The sequence below is a fragment of the Actinia tenebrosa genome, unplaced genomic scaffold (genome assembly GCF_029948245.1).
Source record: "Actinia tenebrosa isolate PJP-AT-01 unplaced genomic scaffold, QUT_ActTen_1.0 PGA_scaffold6__47_contigs__length_16458017, whole genome shotgun sequence".
NCBI lineage: Eukaryota > Metazoa > Cnidaria > Anthozoa > Actiniaria > Actiniidae > Actinia > Actinia tenebrosa.
In genome coordinates, this window is record NW_028292583.1 from 5,009,045 (window position 1) to 5,026,531 (window position 17,487).

A 17,487-nucleotide genomic window follows, 5' to 3' on the forward strand; every position below is an offset into this window, starting at 1 on the left:
GCAAGTTCTAAAATTGGACGCGCCTTTTTCAGTTCGAGATCGTCCATAAATGGGTACTCTTGCGCAAGGATGCACTTTTCGCGAGATAGAGTTCCCTGCTAGCAGAGCCTATTTTCCTTTTGTTTTGGTGGAGTGAGAAAGAGGAGAGACTCTGCTAGTAGCGGGCAGAGAAAGACAAAAACAAAAAAACAAAAAACAAAGCAAAACAAAACAAAACAAAAAAAAAAAAACAAAGGCATTTTACGACTGGGCTTCCATAGGCAACTCAGTAAAAGACGTGGTGGGGCTCCTGTGTTTTACCAAAACACAATATGGCGGACGAGAGGTGAAGAAAGGAAGGAAGGAAGAAAATTCCGCAACTTGAAGGAAAGTAACCCTCTTTGAATCATTACTATGGCCGCAATAAGGCATAACTTGCAAAGAGAGGTGTTTAAACCTAGTGAGGAGCGACTGTATGCTGTCGTAAATGTGACTAAAGCTGGAAAAAAGAAGAAAGCTAGTTTTCTATGTGCAGCTGGTAAGGTTACGTTTGAATTAACACGCCTCAAACCTCTAACTCGGAACGCTTCCAAAATGATTTATCAGTTCTCATTGGTATTATTTAATGCTTTTATCACTTATCAATCTACAGGTAACATTATCGTTCAGTATATCTGAGTTTTATTTTAATTTTTTCTGCAGTAACGATGGATAAACCAGAAACTGTTTCCCTGTATCAAGTCAAGAAGACAGATAAGGACACTTACAAAAAGAAAGCAACATGGAGGTTCAGAGATCTTACTATTATTGATGGAAAAGATGCTACAAAAGTAATTTATCTTCAATATTTTTCGTTTATTTTAGGGGGGGGGGGGGGGTTTGTTGAGAATTGAAGATGTACCCCCCTTACCTTTTTTACCTATGTTTTCTGATTTTTCGCAGGATACTCCAGAGTTTGATCTCCATTTTGAAAAGACATACAAATGGGTAGCAAGTAGCCATACAGAAAAGCTAAACTTCATTATCGCTCTATGGAAGGTAATTTGGCCTTTTTTGTCGATGTCATTATCATAATAATTCCATGACAGACACAGCCGCAGTTATCTGGGTTTTTGACTTCCGTCAATAAAATTTGTGATATCACTAAATATACAGTGGTCTTCCTGCATTGATTGTCTATATTTGCAGACGCCAATTCATTTAAATATATGGGCAAATACATTTCTAATTATTATTGAATGCCCCTGTACATGTCACTCCTGTCAATCAACAGCTGTGTGTGAGATACCCTACTCAAAGAAAACCAACACTTATGAATGTCAATACTGCTCTTATAGAAGGTAATGTTCAAAGCCAATGACATATTCGATTTATGTGAAATTAGTACAGTAGAACATCTATTAAGTGTACAGCCTCTTATTAAGCATGCCAAATGTCGATTCCCTGAGTGTGGCTGATAATAGAGATTCTACTGTATAGCTAGTTGTAAATTGATGACCATTAGTGCCTATTGATAATATTGCTCCATGTTATATTACTTATAAAACCATTGTCAGTAATGGTCATTTACTTACCAGTCATTTTTCAAACATTTCTTCACTACCGTAATTATTTTACAATAACAACCAATCAATCTATGGTTGGCACATAGGGTCTGTATTGCTGGGTTTCACTTGACATCATTTCTTGTCTAGTGGGGAATGTTAATCAGCTGAATCACAAGTTTTCAATAGCATTCTTTCTAGCTGACAGCACATGGTGGTCAGTGTTTGACCACCATTTGCAGCAGATAATGAGATTCAAAGACTTTTATCAGCTGAGTGAAATCAAGCAATACAGGAAAAGCAGATAGATACAATTATTATAGAATAATTGCTATAAATTAGGGAAGCACTTAGGTGTGCAATAGCTGCCTCTCACTAACGTGACCCAGGTTCAATCCTGGGCACAATGTTTTATATGAGTAGAGTTGCTTGTTGGTTCTCTCCTGTGCTTTGGGGCAGTTTTTCTCTAGTTTTGCTCTCCAGTTTTTCTCTTCTTTTAAATTGCAATTAAATCTGGTGTGGAAAGTTCTGGAAACTTACTCAGGAAACTTACTCAGGAGACTGAGCAATCACTTTCCGCAGTTGACACAAATAAATTCAGACTTTACATTTTATTTTTTCATGCAGAGTATTTTGATTCTTTTTAAAACATGACTTACTGTTTTTCCAGAGAGCATTAATATAGAGACTGGTAGAGCACAACAACACACAGATGAAGGAGTCACAGGTGAGCATCAACCCAATATAATTGTACTTTCTCCCTTTAGTTCTTGTCCCTTTCCCAATGAACTAATATTTCATCCTGTTTTAATCCTTTCACTACTAAAGAAGCCAACGGGAAATGCTACATTTTACCTAAGGGCCAAAAGCAGCCAGCGGAAAGACATTTTTGCTTTTCAATTACCCATCCCCTAGAACATTTTTCATTTTGATATTGAGAAATAAAAAAAACCCTAATTATGTTCCAGGAAGAGCCTGTGTTGGACCCTTTTAGCCTCTAGTAGTGAAAGGGTTAAACACAGCTTGGAAGATTACCAGGATTTAATGCAATGGCAAGAAAATGAGCCATTATTTCTGTGCTTTCTCTCTGTTGTTCTCTATTTGTCCCTTTTTCAGTAAACCAATATTTCATCTTGTTTTTAACCGAGTTGAAGATTAGCACAATTTAAAGAAAACAACCTTATTACTGTAATTTCTCCCTTTTGTTCTCTATTTGCCCCTTTTTCAGTAAACAAATATTCATCTTGTTTTTAACCGAGTGGAAGATTAGCACAATTTTAAAAAAAACAACCTTATTACTGTAATTTCTCCCTTTTGTTCATTAATTTTACCCTTTCTTAATGAACCATTATTTCATCTCATTTTAAACACAGTGGAAGATTACCAGGAGTTAACACAACGTGAAGAAAACGACCTTGAGCACATGATGTCCCAAACAGAGAATGCTATCAGTAACTTAGAGGAGTTTAATGAACAGCTGTCAAGAGAGCTGTCTGTTCTTGACAGCGTAAGTGAAATCTGCCTATCAACTGGTCATATGCTCAATTGACCTATAACATTATGACGTCACAGCTTGTTTACATGGGCAAGAATGATAGGAATTTAGGCGAAATTTTCTTTCGTTCGGGATATTTAATACAACATTTATCTGTTTTCACCTTTCCCCGTCTAATTAACCATTTTTTATTGTAATTTAATTCGTTTTGCTACTATTTTGCCCCCTCTGGCAACCATGATCCTTAGCGTTAAAACAATAGATTGTTTTGATGTGACGTCACAGTGTTATAGGGCAATTCCTTCTTTATTATTATCTTTATTTAAAGTTTGATTAGGGGGTAGAGCAAAGATTATTTCAGAAATCAATAAAAAAAGTTTCCTCATATAAGAACTTGGAAAAGAACCAATGAGATTAAGATTAATTTTTTAAATAGTTCTCATAATTTTGAATAACTTTATTACATGTAGCAATAACAAGTTTCAATAACAAGTTGAAATACATCGTTGTCTATATCCTAGAAAAAAAACCTTCCAGCGGATATTCATAGATTTTCCCTACTCTAGAGACAAAATTATGGTTTTTTATTATGAATTTATTGTTTTTTTCTCGTGTTGATATGGGTAATCGTGTATCTCATGACCAGCCAATACGTGTCCGTCGACTTTCTTGAAGTACACAATTACTATTGATATGTAATATGTTCTGACAGTATAAATAACTTAGATTTGTACTTTATTGGCAGGCTAACATCCAATCTATCATGGCCTCTGAAGACCAAGTAAATAGTCTGATGGACTTGTTGGAAGCTTCTTTAGCTGAATTGGATAAACTGGATACAAGACTAACACAGTATGATGAGGTCCTCAAGGTAATGTTTCTACTCTTCTGGAAACAAATTTGCTATAGACCCCTAACATTAATCTTCAATCTAAGGGTCAAAACTAAAACATTCCTTCTCTTGAGAATTGAATATTTTTTATGTTACTGCTATTTTCATTTTAACACGAAAACTCTGTAGCTGTGGCAGTCAAAAATATGGGAGATACAGACTGATTAGTTTTGATTGATGACAGCAAAAAACTAAATTTCAGCTTGCGGTACGCAGCTAGCAAGTTTGCATATGTATGAAAATTTCAGTAATGTTTTTCATTTTTTATCATACCCAAATAGGGATTTTGCAATGTAAGGGATCTTTTTACAATAACTTACAAACAAATTTCTCTTGTGCTGATTGGTTATTTTTTTATCATCAATAAGAGGACAAACAGATAAAGCTGATGTCGATGATCTCGCGCTCTTTCCGTTTGTTGTCTTGATCACTAAAAATGAGAATTTTTGATGTAATTGTGCCTGTTTTTTCATCACAGACTGTGCACAACCAGATGGAACAAATGGAAGATAAAGATCGACACATGGAAACGGAAAGCGCAAATCGAAACAAGCTGATAAAAGAAGTTGAATATTTGGTGGTATGTAACTATTTAGTAAATGAATGAAAGAAGAATGGAAGGAGGGAAGGAAGGAAGGGAGGAAGGGAGGAAGGGAGGGAGGGAGGGAGGGAGGGATAAAGGAAGGTGGGAGAAAAGGAGGGAGAGAGGATCACTTGGGCACAATGGGCAAATGGACATGTGAAATTATACTAGTTACGGATGTCACTGAACTGTGTTTTCACACCAGAAAAACACACCATGGACATGCCTCCAAACGTCATGGACATGCCTCCAAACGTCTTCAACTTGACAGACAAACATTTACCTTTTAGTCTGCATTCCTTTCTTCACATGTCAGCATTTTTAATAATATATTTCCCACAAATTATCAAAAGGCTGCTGACACATGGAAAAAGGAATGCAGATTAAAAGTTTGATGTTTGTTGGCAAACTCTTAGATGGTTAGAGGTGTGACTATGGCATCTTTTTCTGACATGAAAACCCAGATTGGTGACATCTATAGTAAATAAATATAAGTAAAAAAATAATAATATGGGGGATTTATCAGGAAATTTTCTCAAACATTTGGCAGTGTCTCTTCATTTTTCTTTTAATTTTCTGACATTAATTTTGTCTTCCCAATTACAGGGTACACTTGGCATTCCTGAGAGGCACATCACAGCTTTAAAGCAAGGTGACCTTTCAAAGGGACTTGCTGTCAAAGAGTGCACTAATGCTGCTGAAGCTGTTCTTGCTGCATTAACGGCAGACATCCATCCAGGTAATGTGATGTATTTATTAATCATTGCTTTGACTCTTAGGTAACCTGAATCCATTATACTCTTTACATACTTGTCTACATGGAAGAATGGGATTGATGGGATGGGTAGGATGGGTGAAATGAAGGGGCTGAGGGATTAATGGGTGGGTTGTATGATGTATGGGTAGGGGATAGGTGGGTAGGGGATGGGTGGGTAGGGGATGGGTGGGTAGGAGATGGGTGGGTAGAGCATGGGTGGGTAGGACATGGGTTGGTAGAGGATGGGTGGGTAGGGGATGGATGAATGGATGGATGTGTGGTTGGATGGATGGGATGGATGGAAGAATGGATGATATGGGCAAATGGGATAGATGAATGGGATGGAAGGAGGAAGGACAGGAGAGATTGAGAGAGGAAGGGGAAAAAAAGAAGGGAAGTAGAGAGTAAAGCTGGGAGTGATGGATGAATAAAAAGGTATCTAATTATCATGCATCTTCATTAGGACTAACAAAGATGAAAGCTGTCAAAGAACAGCAAGAGAAGTATGAACAAATAAGCAAAGACTTTGCACATAGATTAAAACAACACCTGCTAGGAATATTTCAGCAACATGTAAGTTTTTCCTGGATTCTATGCTGCCATTTGCGTTTGAGCACAAACCACAAACATTTTCTATTTTTGTTTTAGTTTGAAAAAACTTCAAATTGCCTGGAGCTTGGAATTTTTTCCCAAGAAAAATTTGCTTAAAGAATCAGTTCTCTAAAAATGGGAAATGTTTGTGGTTCATACTCAAACGCAAAATAGCAACTGGTAATTTCGTGATTGTGTGGAGCTGAACTGGTTTGATTAACATTAACATTTGGCTCATGATTCAAAGTCATTGTGGAGAATTTTATCAATTTGAGAAATATGTAAATTATACTATTGAAGTGCTATGTGAGAGGCTTTTGAGTTTATAGTTAAATAGAATTAGAAAACTCATTAATAATTCATGAAGAAAACACAATAGAAATCATGACCATGAAGGTGATTTTATATCTGATAAAGATTCGTCTTCATTTGCATAAACTTTAACTTGGATTTTCTCTATCAAACTTGGTTCATTTCGTAAAAAAATCGGTACACAATGAGAACAAACATCATAAGTTTTCTAAGCCATTCAATAATCTCGCAGATCGTGTTTTATCGGGTCTAAAACCACTCGGCTGCACCTCGTGTTTTATACCCGATAAAACACTCCTGCTCGTTTATTAAACATTACTTAAAAAACTCATTAATAATTCATGAAGGAAACACAATAGAAATCATGACCATGAAGGAGGTTTTATATCTGATATAGATTCATCTTTATTTGCATAAACTTTAACTTGGATTTTCTCTATCAAACTTGGTTCATTTCGTAAAGAATTCGGTACATTATGAGAACATACATCATTCAGGAGTTTTTTAAGCCGTTTAATAAACTCGCAGATCGTGTTTTATCGGGTCTAAAACCACTCGGCTACACCTCGTGTTTTATACCCAATAAAACACTCCTGCTCGTTTATTAAACATACATAGCACTCTTGGAATTTGCATAATATTAGAGTATCTGTTTTGACTGGTAAATGCAATTCGATCATCGTACTGGCTGAGAAATGGGAAATGACACTCTGGGATTAAAATTATGGCCAATGTTTGGGCCATTGCTTGATTACATTCTGATATAATTAGTTCTGATATGCCATACTTTTGAAATTACTTTGGATACCACTCTCTGATAGGTATTTATGGTACACTGTATATACATTAATGATTTTAATATAGGTACCATTTCTTTGAGTACTGACTGTTTCTTTCATAGGGTGTTGATACTGATATGCCTGCCAAACACTCAAGTGAGCTCCATCTGCCAAAACACCTAAACTGCCACAAAGAGCTGTTGCCGTACTGCGATCTAATGAAATGGCTCAAAGAAATTGATCCTGAAGTTTTTTTGGAACTTTGTCTCGTAAGTATTAATCAACAAGAACCAGAAAGCTTGGGTGGTACAGCAGTAACACTTATATTACCTTCCACAAGTCAAGTAGTGAACATTTATTTATTTATTTATTTATTGTTATTTTTCTAGGCTTATGTGAATTCCTTGAGTAAAATATATGAGAGACAACTAAAGGAGTTTTTTGAGACGGCAAGGCAAAGAGCAATTTCCAAAGGATCTAAATGTAAGTTGAAATGCACTATTGCATTACAAAAAGTCTTATCCAAGAAAGTTTGATGATTCACATACTCATTAATTGTGGGGGAATATAAAGGAGAGTTTTTTTCTCGATTTGTTAAACCTACGCTAGTGATACTTCATTGGATCAGAGATGAATCATAACAGGGTAAAACTCAAGAACAGTGCTCAGATACTTTGGCCAACTATTGGCTGTGTCTGGTTGACATCCCACCATTACTCCATCGACAGTGCTATCATCTGGCCATTGCACGGCCAACAGTTTCTAAAGAAAAGATACCGCCTGGCATCTTAAACTCTATTCTTCTTTATTATTTTTTGTTTGAACCGAGAGTCCAAAATTGACTCTGACTAAAACGTCACTTAATCATCCCTATTAGAAAAGGTTCATTGACTATTTCACAGTTTACCAGTACTTAAGAAAATTAATTATCATATTAATAGCCATGCATAGTGCATTCAAGATGACCAGCTCAAACCCCATCAGTAAACTAGATGACCATGGAGTAAGAATGAGTCCACGCCCAAGCCCTCGCCCATTGACTCACAAGTTTCGAGGCAGAGACAGAAGAGATACTGGGGACTCTGGTTCAGATAGTATTTCACAGTCAGGGTCCATTGGTTCTTATGAATCTGCTTCTCTCACTCTTGAAACTAGAGGGAGATTTGATAGGGTTAGTATTGGGATCTTACAGTATGATTCATTTTGACTGTGTTATTTGACAGTCACATAACTATCTGCGTAGCATGCTCTCATTGGCCAAGAACTGTGGTGTATTGATGGTTTTCAACCATTCCCAAAGAAATTAAATAACAAAAGAAACGGTGGCCATGTTGGAGGATATAACAAAAGAATTCATTGACAATTCTTTTGTTAAGTTCCTCCAACATGGCCACCGTGAAAACCATCGATAGACCCTTTGCAGTCGTATTTGTATCTTGTATTTTTCATTATATGCCACATGGAGGGACCAGCTGAGGCACATAAACCTCTATTGAGATCTCCCTAGACTCGATCTCATCAGAAATAAGAATGCAAGGCTGGAAATGGTGGGGCATTGACAGTATAAGGAATGAAGGACTGCCAGTCAAACATGTTGGTCTTGTAGGAGCCTAAGCATGGGCATGCATATGGGGGAAAGTAAATTAAACTTTCTTTAACCCCCTTAAAAGGGACACAGGCCTTGTCTCCTCTGCAGAAATAAGATGATGTATGTTGGACTGTAGCATATGGTGTGCAATGATTGCTTGAGGAGACTCGGGTTGATTTTATAATTGTAAACACTTTCTTTGTTTCTTATTGGTAGGTGTTTGACATTCTTCTTTCTGAGTTGGAGCCAGTTTGCACATCAGAACAACAATTTGTTCAGAAATTCTTTGACTTTTCGATGGATGAATTTGAGGTATGAATAAAAGATGCAATTTTTTTGCGCTTGGTCTGAAATAGGAAAAAAACAACAAGCAAGCTTAAATCGTCTATCATTGGTTTTTATTTTATAGTCTCAAGATAGTTCTGGTGGAGGGAGTGATGCTTCTGATGGTGCATTCATGAGCAAAGGATCGGGGTATTTTATTCTTTATTTTAATGATAACAGTACTTCATTTTGAGATCAATCATTAATCTCTAATTATTCTTATATTATACAGGGATGTCAGAGAGAGAAAACAATTAAGTGAAGATGTCAGGTTGGTATATATTTTCATAGGAATTTTCAATGGCATTTCATTTCAAGCTGTAGACTAAAAGTATGAATCTGGAAAGCTGTTAAACCAATTGAGTAAAAATATTTTCCTGCAACAGAGTAACAGTGAGTAACAGTGATTGTTATTATTGCACACTTATTAATACTTTTCAAAGATACACGCTCTTAATTTCTTTTTCAAGTATTTTAACTTTGCCATATCAAGAAATACATTTTTTTACACTCAAATGACAAAGTAAAACTGGCTTGGAATGATTTGAATGTCATTCAATTGTCAATGAATAAACCAGCCCTAAAATGCCTCAAAATACAAAACATTGATGGATGAGATAACAATAAACTCTGTTAAAACAGGTTTTTACTGTTTCTCCTCCAGCCTTCATACTTTGGTATAGACCATATTTTTCTAAATGTTAATTTTTTTAAATGAATTTTTAATCTGGAGATCTAGGCTCGGTTGTACAAAGAGTGGATATAGCGCTAACCGCTTATCTACTGGATGAATTTATTGGATAACAGCATTGACTTATCCACTGAATAAAGATTTTTCTGTCAGATAGCCCTAGATTGTAGGGCTAAAAATAAATAATTACAGTCAAGTACATTTGGTGACATTTTGAATATTTAAAAAAAAAATATATCCAATGATTATACCTTTTAAATTTTCAGAGCTATGTTGTCTACACTTTGATTTATCATTTTAAATTTTATAACGTTGCAAGTATTTTCCATGCATGTGGTATATACAGTTAACTTTGCATACTGATTAGGGCATGGTCTGGGGATATTACAGCCGTTTACAATCCTGTTGATAAAGTATGTTACAACAGACATGATTGGCATGAAATGGCAAGAGACACTGCACCACAGATTTTGTGAAATTGAATAGCACACTCTCTAAGCCATTCCGAGGTTGGGAAATAAACAGGGCCAAGTTTGCATTGTGGGCAGTTTTAGGGACATGCACCTAGCTAGTGTGTTCAACTGGCAAATGGGATTCTCATTTCTCCCTTTTTCTAATTTTCATCCCCTTCCCATTCTTTCCGACACTTCAAAACATGAGGGTCATTCATCAAAGGTTTTAATAATCTATTGGTCTAGTTTTATAAATGAGCAGTATAAAACAGGTCATATACTGTACTTAAATGACTTAAATCAGTCCACTGATTGTTTTCTCAGCAGACGAAGAAAGATGAATGAACGGCGTGAAGAGATTAAGTAGGTTTTAAAAACCTCCCTAAACATGGCACATAAAACTGATAATGAATGAGGAGAGGTGCTATTATCCTAAATATTGAATGCTAAATGTTAACTTTACCAAAGCAGTGCACATTTTATTATAATTTTTAAAGCAAATATTTTTAGTTAAGCTCTAAGCATTTTATTTTATTTGTACTTGCTTATACAAAACATACCCTAAACACTATTATTTTTGTGTGCTTTTAAATGGATTGGATACAGGTAAGGCAATGGACTGGGGGGAGGGGAGGGAGGGGGAAGTGGATGGGAATCAAAGAGGAGTGCATGTTTCCCCTTACTATACCAAATTACCTTCCATAATGGTCCATTCATAATTATAATTTATGGTTTACGAGTTGGGGCATGGGGGGTTATTAATTGGAGTTTGAGGGGGAGCCACCAAATTACTTTATAAAAAAAACTCAAAAAATATAATTTCAATACAAAATTTAGGGGAGCTATAAAAAGGGTTGTCATATCTTTATATCAGTCAGATTCTGATGGGTTGGGGCAAAAATGGGGTGCTACCAAAATATTATGGTATAGGTGAATGCTCTGATTCCATCCCTCACCCCCCACCCCTCCACCCTAACTCCCACTCTTCTCAGAATGCACTGACCTGTAAAATCACAGTTTCATTAACTATAAAACACTGCAATATAAACACATTAAACTACCACATCAGCATTAAAGCTAAAGCATGGTAAACACTTTCATGTTAAACTGCATTAAATGTTAAACATTTCATCTTCAGTAACTAGATTGCATTATGAAATTACACATTTTTAGTTCACTTTTAATTATTTTGCTTTTAGCTTAAGCAATTATAGCTTAGTTTTTTTTTCTAGTTACCTTTTGCACTTTTATTGAAAAAAGTTTCAAATTACTTGTATTTTTGTGCTTGCAGTACAGCATCCTTCAATTTTCATCCTTCTCTCCTTTTCTTTCGCTTTCCCTCTATCTATTTCTTTTACTCATCCATTTTGTGATGTGTTTGGTTTTTTTTTTCTTGTTTCATTCCATTTTACCAATTTTCGTTTTCTTGTTTCTTTCTCTTTCTTCCTTTCTTCTTTTCTTCCTTCCTACCTTCCTATCTTCCTTCCTTTCTTCCTTCCTTCCTTCCTCCTTCCTTCCTTCCTTACCTCCTCCTTCCTTCCTTCCTCCTTCCTTCCTTCCTTCCTTCCTTCCTTCCTCCCTTCCTTCCTCCTTCCTCCCTCCCTCCCTCTCTCCTTCCCTTTCTTTCTTCACACACTCTCTCTAACATTTAAAACTAGAGCTTACCTAGTAACTAAAGCTGGTCATTTGTTTATCCAACTTATAGGAAAGTTATGCAGGGTTTGTTTAGCAATTTGGACTCTGAACTTCACGCTTTCATCCAGTTTGGTGACAAGCTGGACAGTTTGTAAGTAAATCTTTAACACATCTTCATAATTTAGGAAAGAGAACGGGTTAAGGGGGGGGGGGGGGGGTGGAGAGTACAAAAGCTTACAACTAAAGTTATGTGGTCAACTTTTAAGTTTCCAAATAGAGCACTGTGATTGGCTGTAAATCTTGTTTATTTGCATCTTTTGATTGGTTCTTAGAAGAAGCTATTTGATTGTTGCATTCCTTTCTGTTTCTCACAACTTTCAGTATTGCATGCCTTATTAATACATGTATAATTGTCTGTATCTTAGCAATTCTATGTATATGCTTGTTCGTATTGGCCAGTACGTCATCACCAACCAGCTATCTGGTGCACCTGTGTCGTACCTCAGCCAACAGCTTGGAAACTGTTTGATTACTGTCAAAAGACTCTTTGATAAGTTTATTGTAAGTATACTACATGTTTTCAAGTATGTAGATCTTTAGGCATGACATAGCCTATCCATCTAAAATGGGGCAACCTGGGAGCAGGCTCTCCGAGAGAGGGGATTATGTGAGAAAATAGAATGGGTAGATGGAGGGGAAGTGAAAAATGGGAGAGTATAAAAAAAAGCAGGGCAGCAGCATGGTCAGGACATGGAAATGACACCATCTACTGCAATCAACCAGTCATTTCACACAAAATCACTGATGCATCAAGGCCTACTGCGCATACTATCATTTCTCGTTGCATGAAACACATTCCAACTTTTCCCATTCCTAAATAGGCAAACCTAATCAGGCAAATCGAAGAAGCAAAAATCCAGAAAAACAAGCGTGTTGGAATCCTACCTTTTGTATCAAAGTTTGAGGTAAAAAAAAAAAAATCCATCCAACTAGTTTTGTTTTTGCGCACTGTTACCCTTGCTGTCATAGGCTGTCTTGCTAGCGCATCATAAGTTTCGTTATAGAAGCACCTAAGGGAGAAAAACTCTGAAACCCAGAGTATCGCACTGTTTGAACTTAGTCTTAATCCTGTTGTGGTATAATATTTGTCGTTCTGAGGTTTAGGGGAAAACCGGGCTGAGCTGACATTGCAGTGCATTGTGGGATTGTTTTAGCGAAAAAATAGACGCCATCTTGGAACATAGTTAATGTTAACTATGCTTGGAAATATACATGTCCACTAAAACAGACCCACAATGTACCAATTACAATTGGTGCTAATAAAGTGAACAAAAGAAAGTGTGCAAAGGGATTCTGGTAGTTTTAGTTAAAGACACCATTAAGACCCCGTCCACATGTATCCGGAAATTTTTGGAATCCGCAAAATTTTTTTTGCGGATACGAAAATTTTCGCGTCCACACGCAGCGTATTCGAATCGTTTTCGAATCGTTTTAACTGTTCACACGTATCCGGAAATTTCTTGATCCGCCCTGATGCACGCTAGTGCCTACAGTCTCTTTAACGGATAGTTTTTCTTATTAAGAATGCGCAAAATCGTGTTTACGTCATCGTATTCGAAAATTTGCGGATACGACCGTCCACACGTATCCGTATTCGGAGCGTATTCGAAAATTTCCACTCTGGAGACCGTTTTCGAAAATTTCCGGATACGGATACAAAAATTTCCGGACACGTGTGGACGCAACCCGTATCCGCAAAAAAAAATTGCGGATGCACAAATTTGCGGATACGTGTGGACGGGGCCTAAGTAATTATACTATTAATTTCTCTCCCCATAGGAGTTTGTGGAAAATTCGGAAGGGATCTTCAAGAACGCAGAGCGTCGGACTGACCTTGACAAAGCCTATATTCAACTAACAAGGGTGGTGTTTGACAATGTGGAACGTGTTGCTATGGAATCATTGAAGAGTCCCAAGGCTGTCGTTATGTTAGGTATGGTAAAAATAGATCCTGGTTATAAATAAAAACTCGTTGAAAAATCTTACTTTCTAGTTTTTTTGAATATAAAAAAGACTATTTAAACTGCAATGAGCCCTCTAGAGAGGAGAAGGAAGAGGAGATAGTGAACTTTCTAATTGTTTCATTATAATACCTCCGGGTCTGGAAACCCCCTGTTGGGAAGCACGAGTGAGTTGAGTAGAGTTGTTTCTTGGTTCTCTCCTGTGCTTTGAGGGTTTTTCTCCTGGTCCTCTGTTTTTCCCCCTTCACAAATAATCAACTTCTAAATGGTGATAAACCGTTTTCTCAAGGTTGCGTACGCATCCAAACTTAAGGAACTTGACGGGCCACGACAACATAACATGAGTATTATCATGCGATTGCTATGAAATTTATTTTAATAAGAAATCACAAAGTCGATTACTCTCCTCTTAAGTATAAGACTGGATCCTCAATTTTACTGAATTTGCAATTTTTCAGTTCTGTGGCCCGTCAAGTTTGATGCGCACGCAACCTTGAGAAAACGGTCTGTTGGAATCCAGTGGAAGATGAGCCATTCTGTGGAATCCATTGTTTATTCCCATTATTGTCCCTTTATTATTGTTGGCTCCTCGACTGTTTGCTATCATCCATTTCAAGACATCCGTCTTTCTAAAAATAGCAGTAAACAAAAGAATGCTACTGAAGGGAATGATGCATGGGTGACTCATACTAGAATGTAGCGATTTTGTCCTTTGTCTCCTAATATCTATTAACGCTATTTTCTTCCTATTCGACAGAAAACTACCACCACTTGCTCAGTAAGTAGAGCAGCTTATTATTCCAGGTTGTTTGCAGCACAGCTTAAAACATGCTAACGTTTTCTCACCATAACGTAAATACAGGACCCGCGAGGATTTGCTATTTTATTTATAGTATTATACTTTGCTTTGAGTAATATGGAGCACGATTTCTCATAAAACAGTATGCGCAAATGCTCACAAAGTCGCACACCACGGAATGAAATGCACGCACGAGCACTGACATTTTCCCTCAAACCGCGGCGTCACACAATGTTCGAAGAACATACCGGTTTTGGAATTAAAGCGCAGCTTTTGGATTCTAGAATCCAGCACCATGAAACATTGATTCCAATTCTTGCTGACCTAAATATCTTTGCTACTTATTAGGGGTGCTATCAAGACTGAAGATCTCGTGTCTTGAGAAAGAAAAACTTGAAGCCAAGGAAAAATATGGTGCAAGTCTGGAGGAGTATGTTAAAGGCATGCTTGGCAGGCCGATGGAGAAACTCAGTGTAAGTTATCGTTTGGCCTATAGGGTGCAGGGTGGATCTAGCTAGTGGTGGTTCAGGGGGGCGGGGGGTTTGTGGTTTAGTACGAACCCCGTAAATGAAAAATACAAACCCCCTTTTAAGGCCATCTTGACAATATTGAAGCCTCTAAGAGACAATAACGAATCAAAGATATACTATAATGTAGTGTGTGTCTGGGAAAGAAGGTAGCCAAGCCAATCTGCAGCAGTTGGTTACCCAAAATCTTGGATCTGCCCCTGATTGCGAATTCAAAAATCTAACTCACTTTACATAGACTCTTCAGACATTCACTTGGGCTGACTAGGACAGGTTTAGTTTTGCCAATTAAATGACTTCCAAAACCATTAGAACTTTTAATTTTAACGTTTTACTAGCAATAGACCTTCCCTTGGGCTTATGATGTTTTCCCATTTCAGACAATGTGTCATTCCCTTGAGAAGCTTTTTTCCCCCATTCCCCAGTTGCACATAAGAAGACAACTGAATATGGAATACCACTCAAAGAATCTTATTCTCAAGAGAGCTTGTCTAAATTGGATTCTAGATTCTAAATCTCCGTTTTGCACAGCTCACCATGAAAAATGAAGGGAAGAGGTTAAGAGTGCATCTATGCCCTATGCAAGAGTATTTCGTTGTTAATTCTAAGGCTTATGTATGTCATTTCTAGGTCTTTTTTGAAGGAGTCCAAGAAAAGATTGCAGCCGGAGTCAAGGCTGAAGAGGTTGGCTACCAGCTAGCATTCAGCAAGCAAGAACTGAGAAAATGCATCAAGGAGGTCCCTGCAAAGGAGGTTGGTAATTCTTTAATCCATCACTTGTTTGGGTTAGGATTCACTGGTGCTTAGTTTCATTCCCTCTTGCCCCCTCCTGGGTCCTGTACGAAGGGTGGATAGCGCTGTCCTACAGAAAAATCTTATCCAGCGGATAAATTTATTGGATAACAGCATCGACTTATCCACTGGATAAGGATTTATCCATCAGATAGCGCTATCCACCCTTCATACAACCGGGCCCTGGCTCTTAGCTGTCATAGCAGTGGAACTTTTGATTTTGCCCTTCAGCAAATCCCAGAGAGGACAGAAAGCTAAGTGACCCATAGCAATGCAGCGTTTTATTGTCTCTAGTACCAATGTTAACTGTATATTTTTTGGTGCATTTTTTGCTAGTTGAAAAAAGGATTAGAACATTTGTACAAGAAAGTGGAAAAACAATTATGTGATGAGGAGAGCTTACTACAGGTTAGAATATATCGCTACTACCAATTTAAAACTATAAAAAAACGTATCTTCCTCCCTTGCTTTCTTCCAACCTTCCTTCCTTCCTTCCTTCCTTCCTTCCTTCCTTTCTTTCATCCTCTATTTGTTCCATCCATCCATCCATCCATCCATCCATCCATCCATCCATCCATCCATCCATCCATTCATTCATCCATCCATCCATCCATCCATCCATCCATTCATTTTTCCTTTCTTTCTATGAAACAGGTGGTTTGGAACTCGATGCAGAAGGAATTCATTGAGCAGTACAAGAACTTTGTAGACCTGATCAACAGATGTTACCCTGGCTCCATGATAACACTGGAATATACCATTAAAGATGTGCTCTTTTTCTTCTCTAATATTGCTTCCTCCCACTAATAACACTTTAAAAGAAGTATAGATTAAAACAATTTATTCAGTGATCTCAAATTTATTAATAGGGAACTGTATTGTCTAAACATAGAGGCCCAACTTTTGTGAATGCAAAAAAGTGTTCTAAAATCCCATTTTCCATTACCAATAGACCTCTTCGGCTCTGACGTAATGTTTTCCCATTACAGACCACATGTCATTCCCTAGAGTATCATTTCTTTGTTTAAGGTTTGTGCTCGGTTGCACATGAGAAGACACAAGAATATGGATACAGCTCAAACAAAGAATCTTATTCTCAAGGGAATGACACGTCTTCTGAAATGGGAAAACATTACCCCAAGCCGAAGAGGTCTATTTCCATCCTCAATTTAGTAAAATCCCAGTCCCATATAAATTGATGCATTTTACAGAAATCCCAATCTCATGGCAATTCTAATACTTCTTACTCTAAGTCTGTTTTAATACATCAAATCCCATTTTTCCATGCTTTTCTTCCTTTCATTATTATTCCCATTTTACCCCCTTAAAACCCCTTGTAGTTATCAGAGATTTCTTTAACATATTTAGTGCACTGTATAAATAACAGATTAACATAACATCATTTGATGTATTTTGTTATTATTTTTGAAACAAAAATTATTGATCGTGAATTGAAACTAACTGTTAAAAATTGATAGGAAATATATCCATTTTTTTATTCAAATGTTAAATGTAAAAATTTTACTATATATAGGTAACGATATGTGGCAAAATTAATAAACTGATTTAACAGGATACGGAAATGTGTAGGTCGTGAAAGTGTATGTTTGTGGGGGAGAGCGTGCGAGGAGTTCGCAGAGTTGGGTGGTAGTTCGACTCTGTGTTGCATGCTATCACCATAGAGACAGGTTTCCCGCTCTTTCCATTCGGCAGTACAGCCCCATAA

At 37.1% G+C, this 17,487-nt stretch overlaps 1 protein-coding gene across 4 annotated transcripts; it reads left to right on the top strand.

Moving 5' to 3' along the window:
* Window positions 1-283: 283 nt before the first annotated feature.
* On the top strand, window positions 284-17,336 carry LOC116292592 (exocyst complex component 1). Of its 4 annotated transcripts, none has more exons than XM_031699933.2 (26): window positions 285-517; window positions 682-809; window positions 922-1,017; window positions 1,253-1,319; window positions 2,194-2,250; window positions 2,897-3,030; window positions 3,764-3,889; window positions 4,389-4,490; window positions 5,100-5,232; window positions 5,714-5,823; window positions 7,055-7,201; window positions 7,322-7,415; window positions 7,874-8,103; window positions 8,737-8,832; window positions 8,930-8,994; window positions 9,077-9,115; window positions 10,312-10,350; window positions 11,693-11,773; window positions 12,048-12,183; window positions 12,504-12,587; window positions 13,462-13,615; window positions 14,401-14,421; window positions 14,791-14,915; window positions 15,600-15,722; window positions 16,098-16,169; window positions 16,416-17,336. In XM_031699933.2, exons 1-26 carry the CDS (start codon window positions 394-396, stop codon window positions 16,566-16,568), a joined length of 2,736 nt encoding a protein of 911 aa, XP_031555793.1. In that variant the 5' UTR covers window positions 285-393; the 3' UTR covers window positions 16,569-17,336. The 4 variants fall into 4 exon arrangements, with proteins under 4 accessions (XP_031555796.1, XP_031555793.1, XP_031555794.1 ...); XM_031699934.2 differs by having other exon boundaries at window positions 10,315-10,350; XM_031699936.2 differs by lacking the exon at window positions 12,504-12,587 and having other exon boundaries at window positions 284-517.
* Window positions 17,337-17,487: the final 151 nt, after the last annotated feature.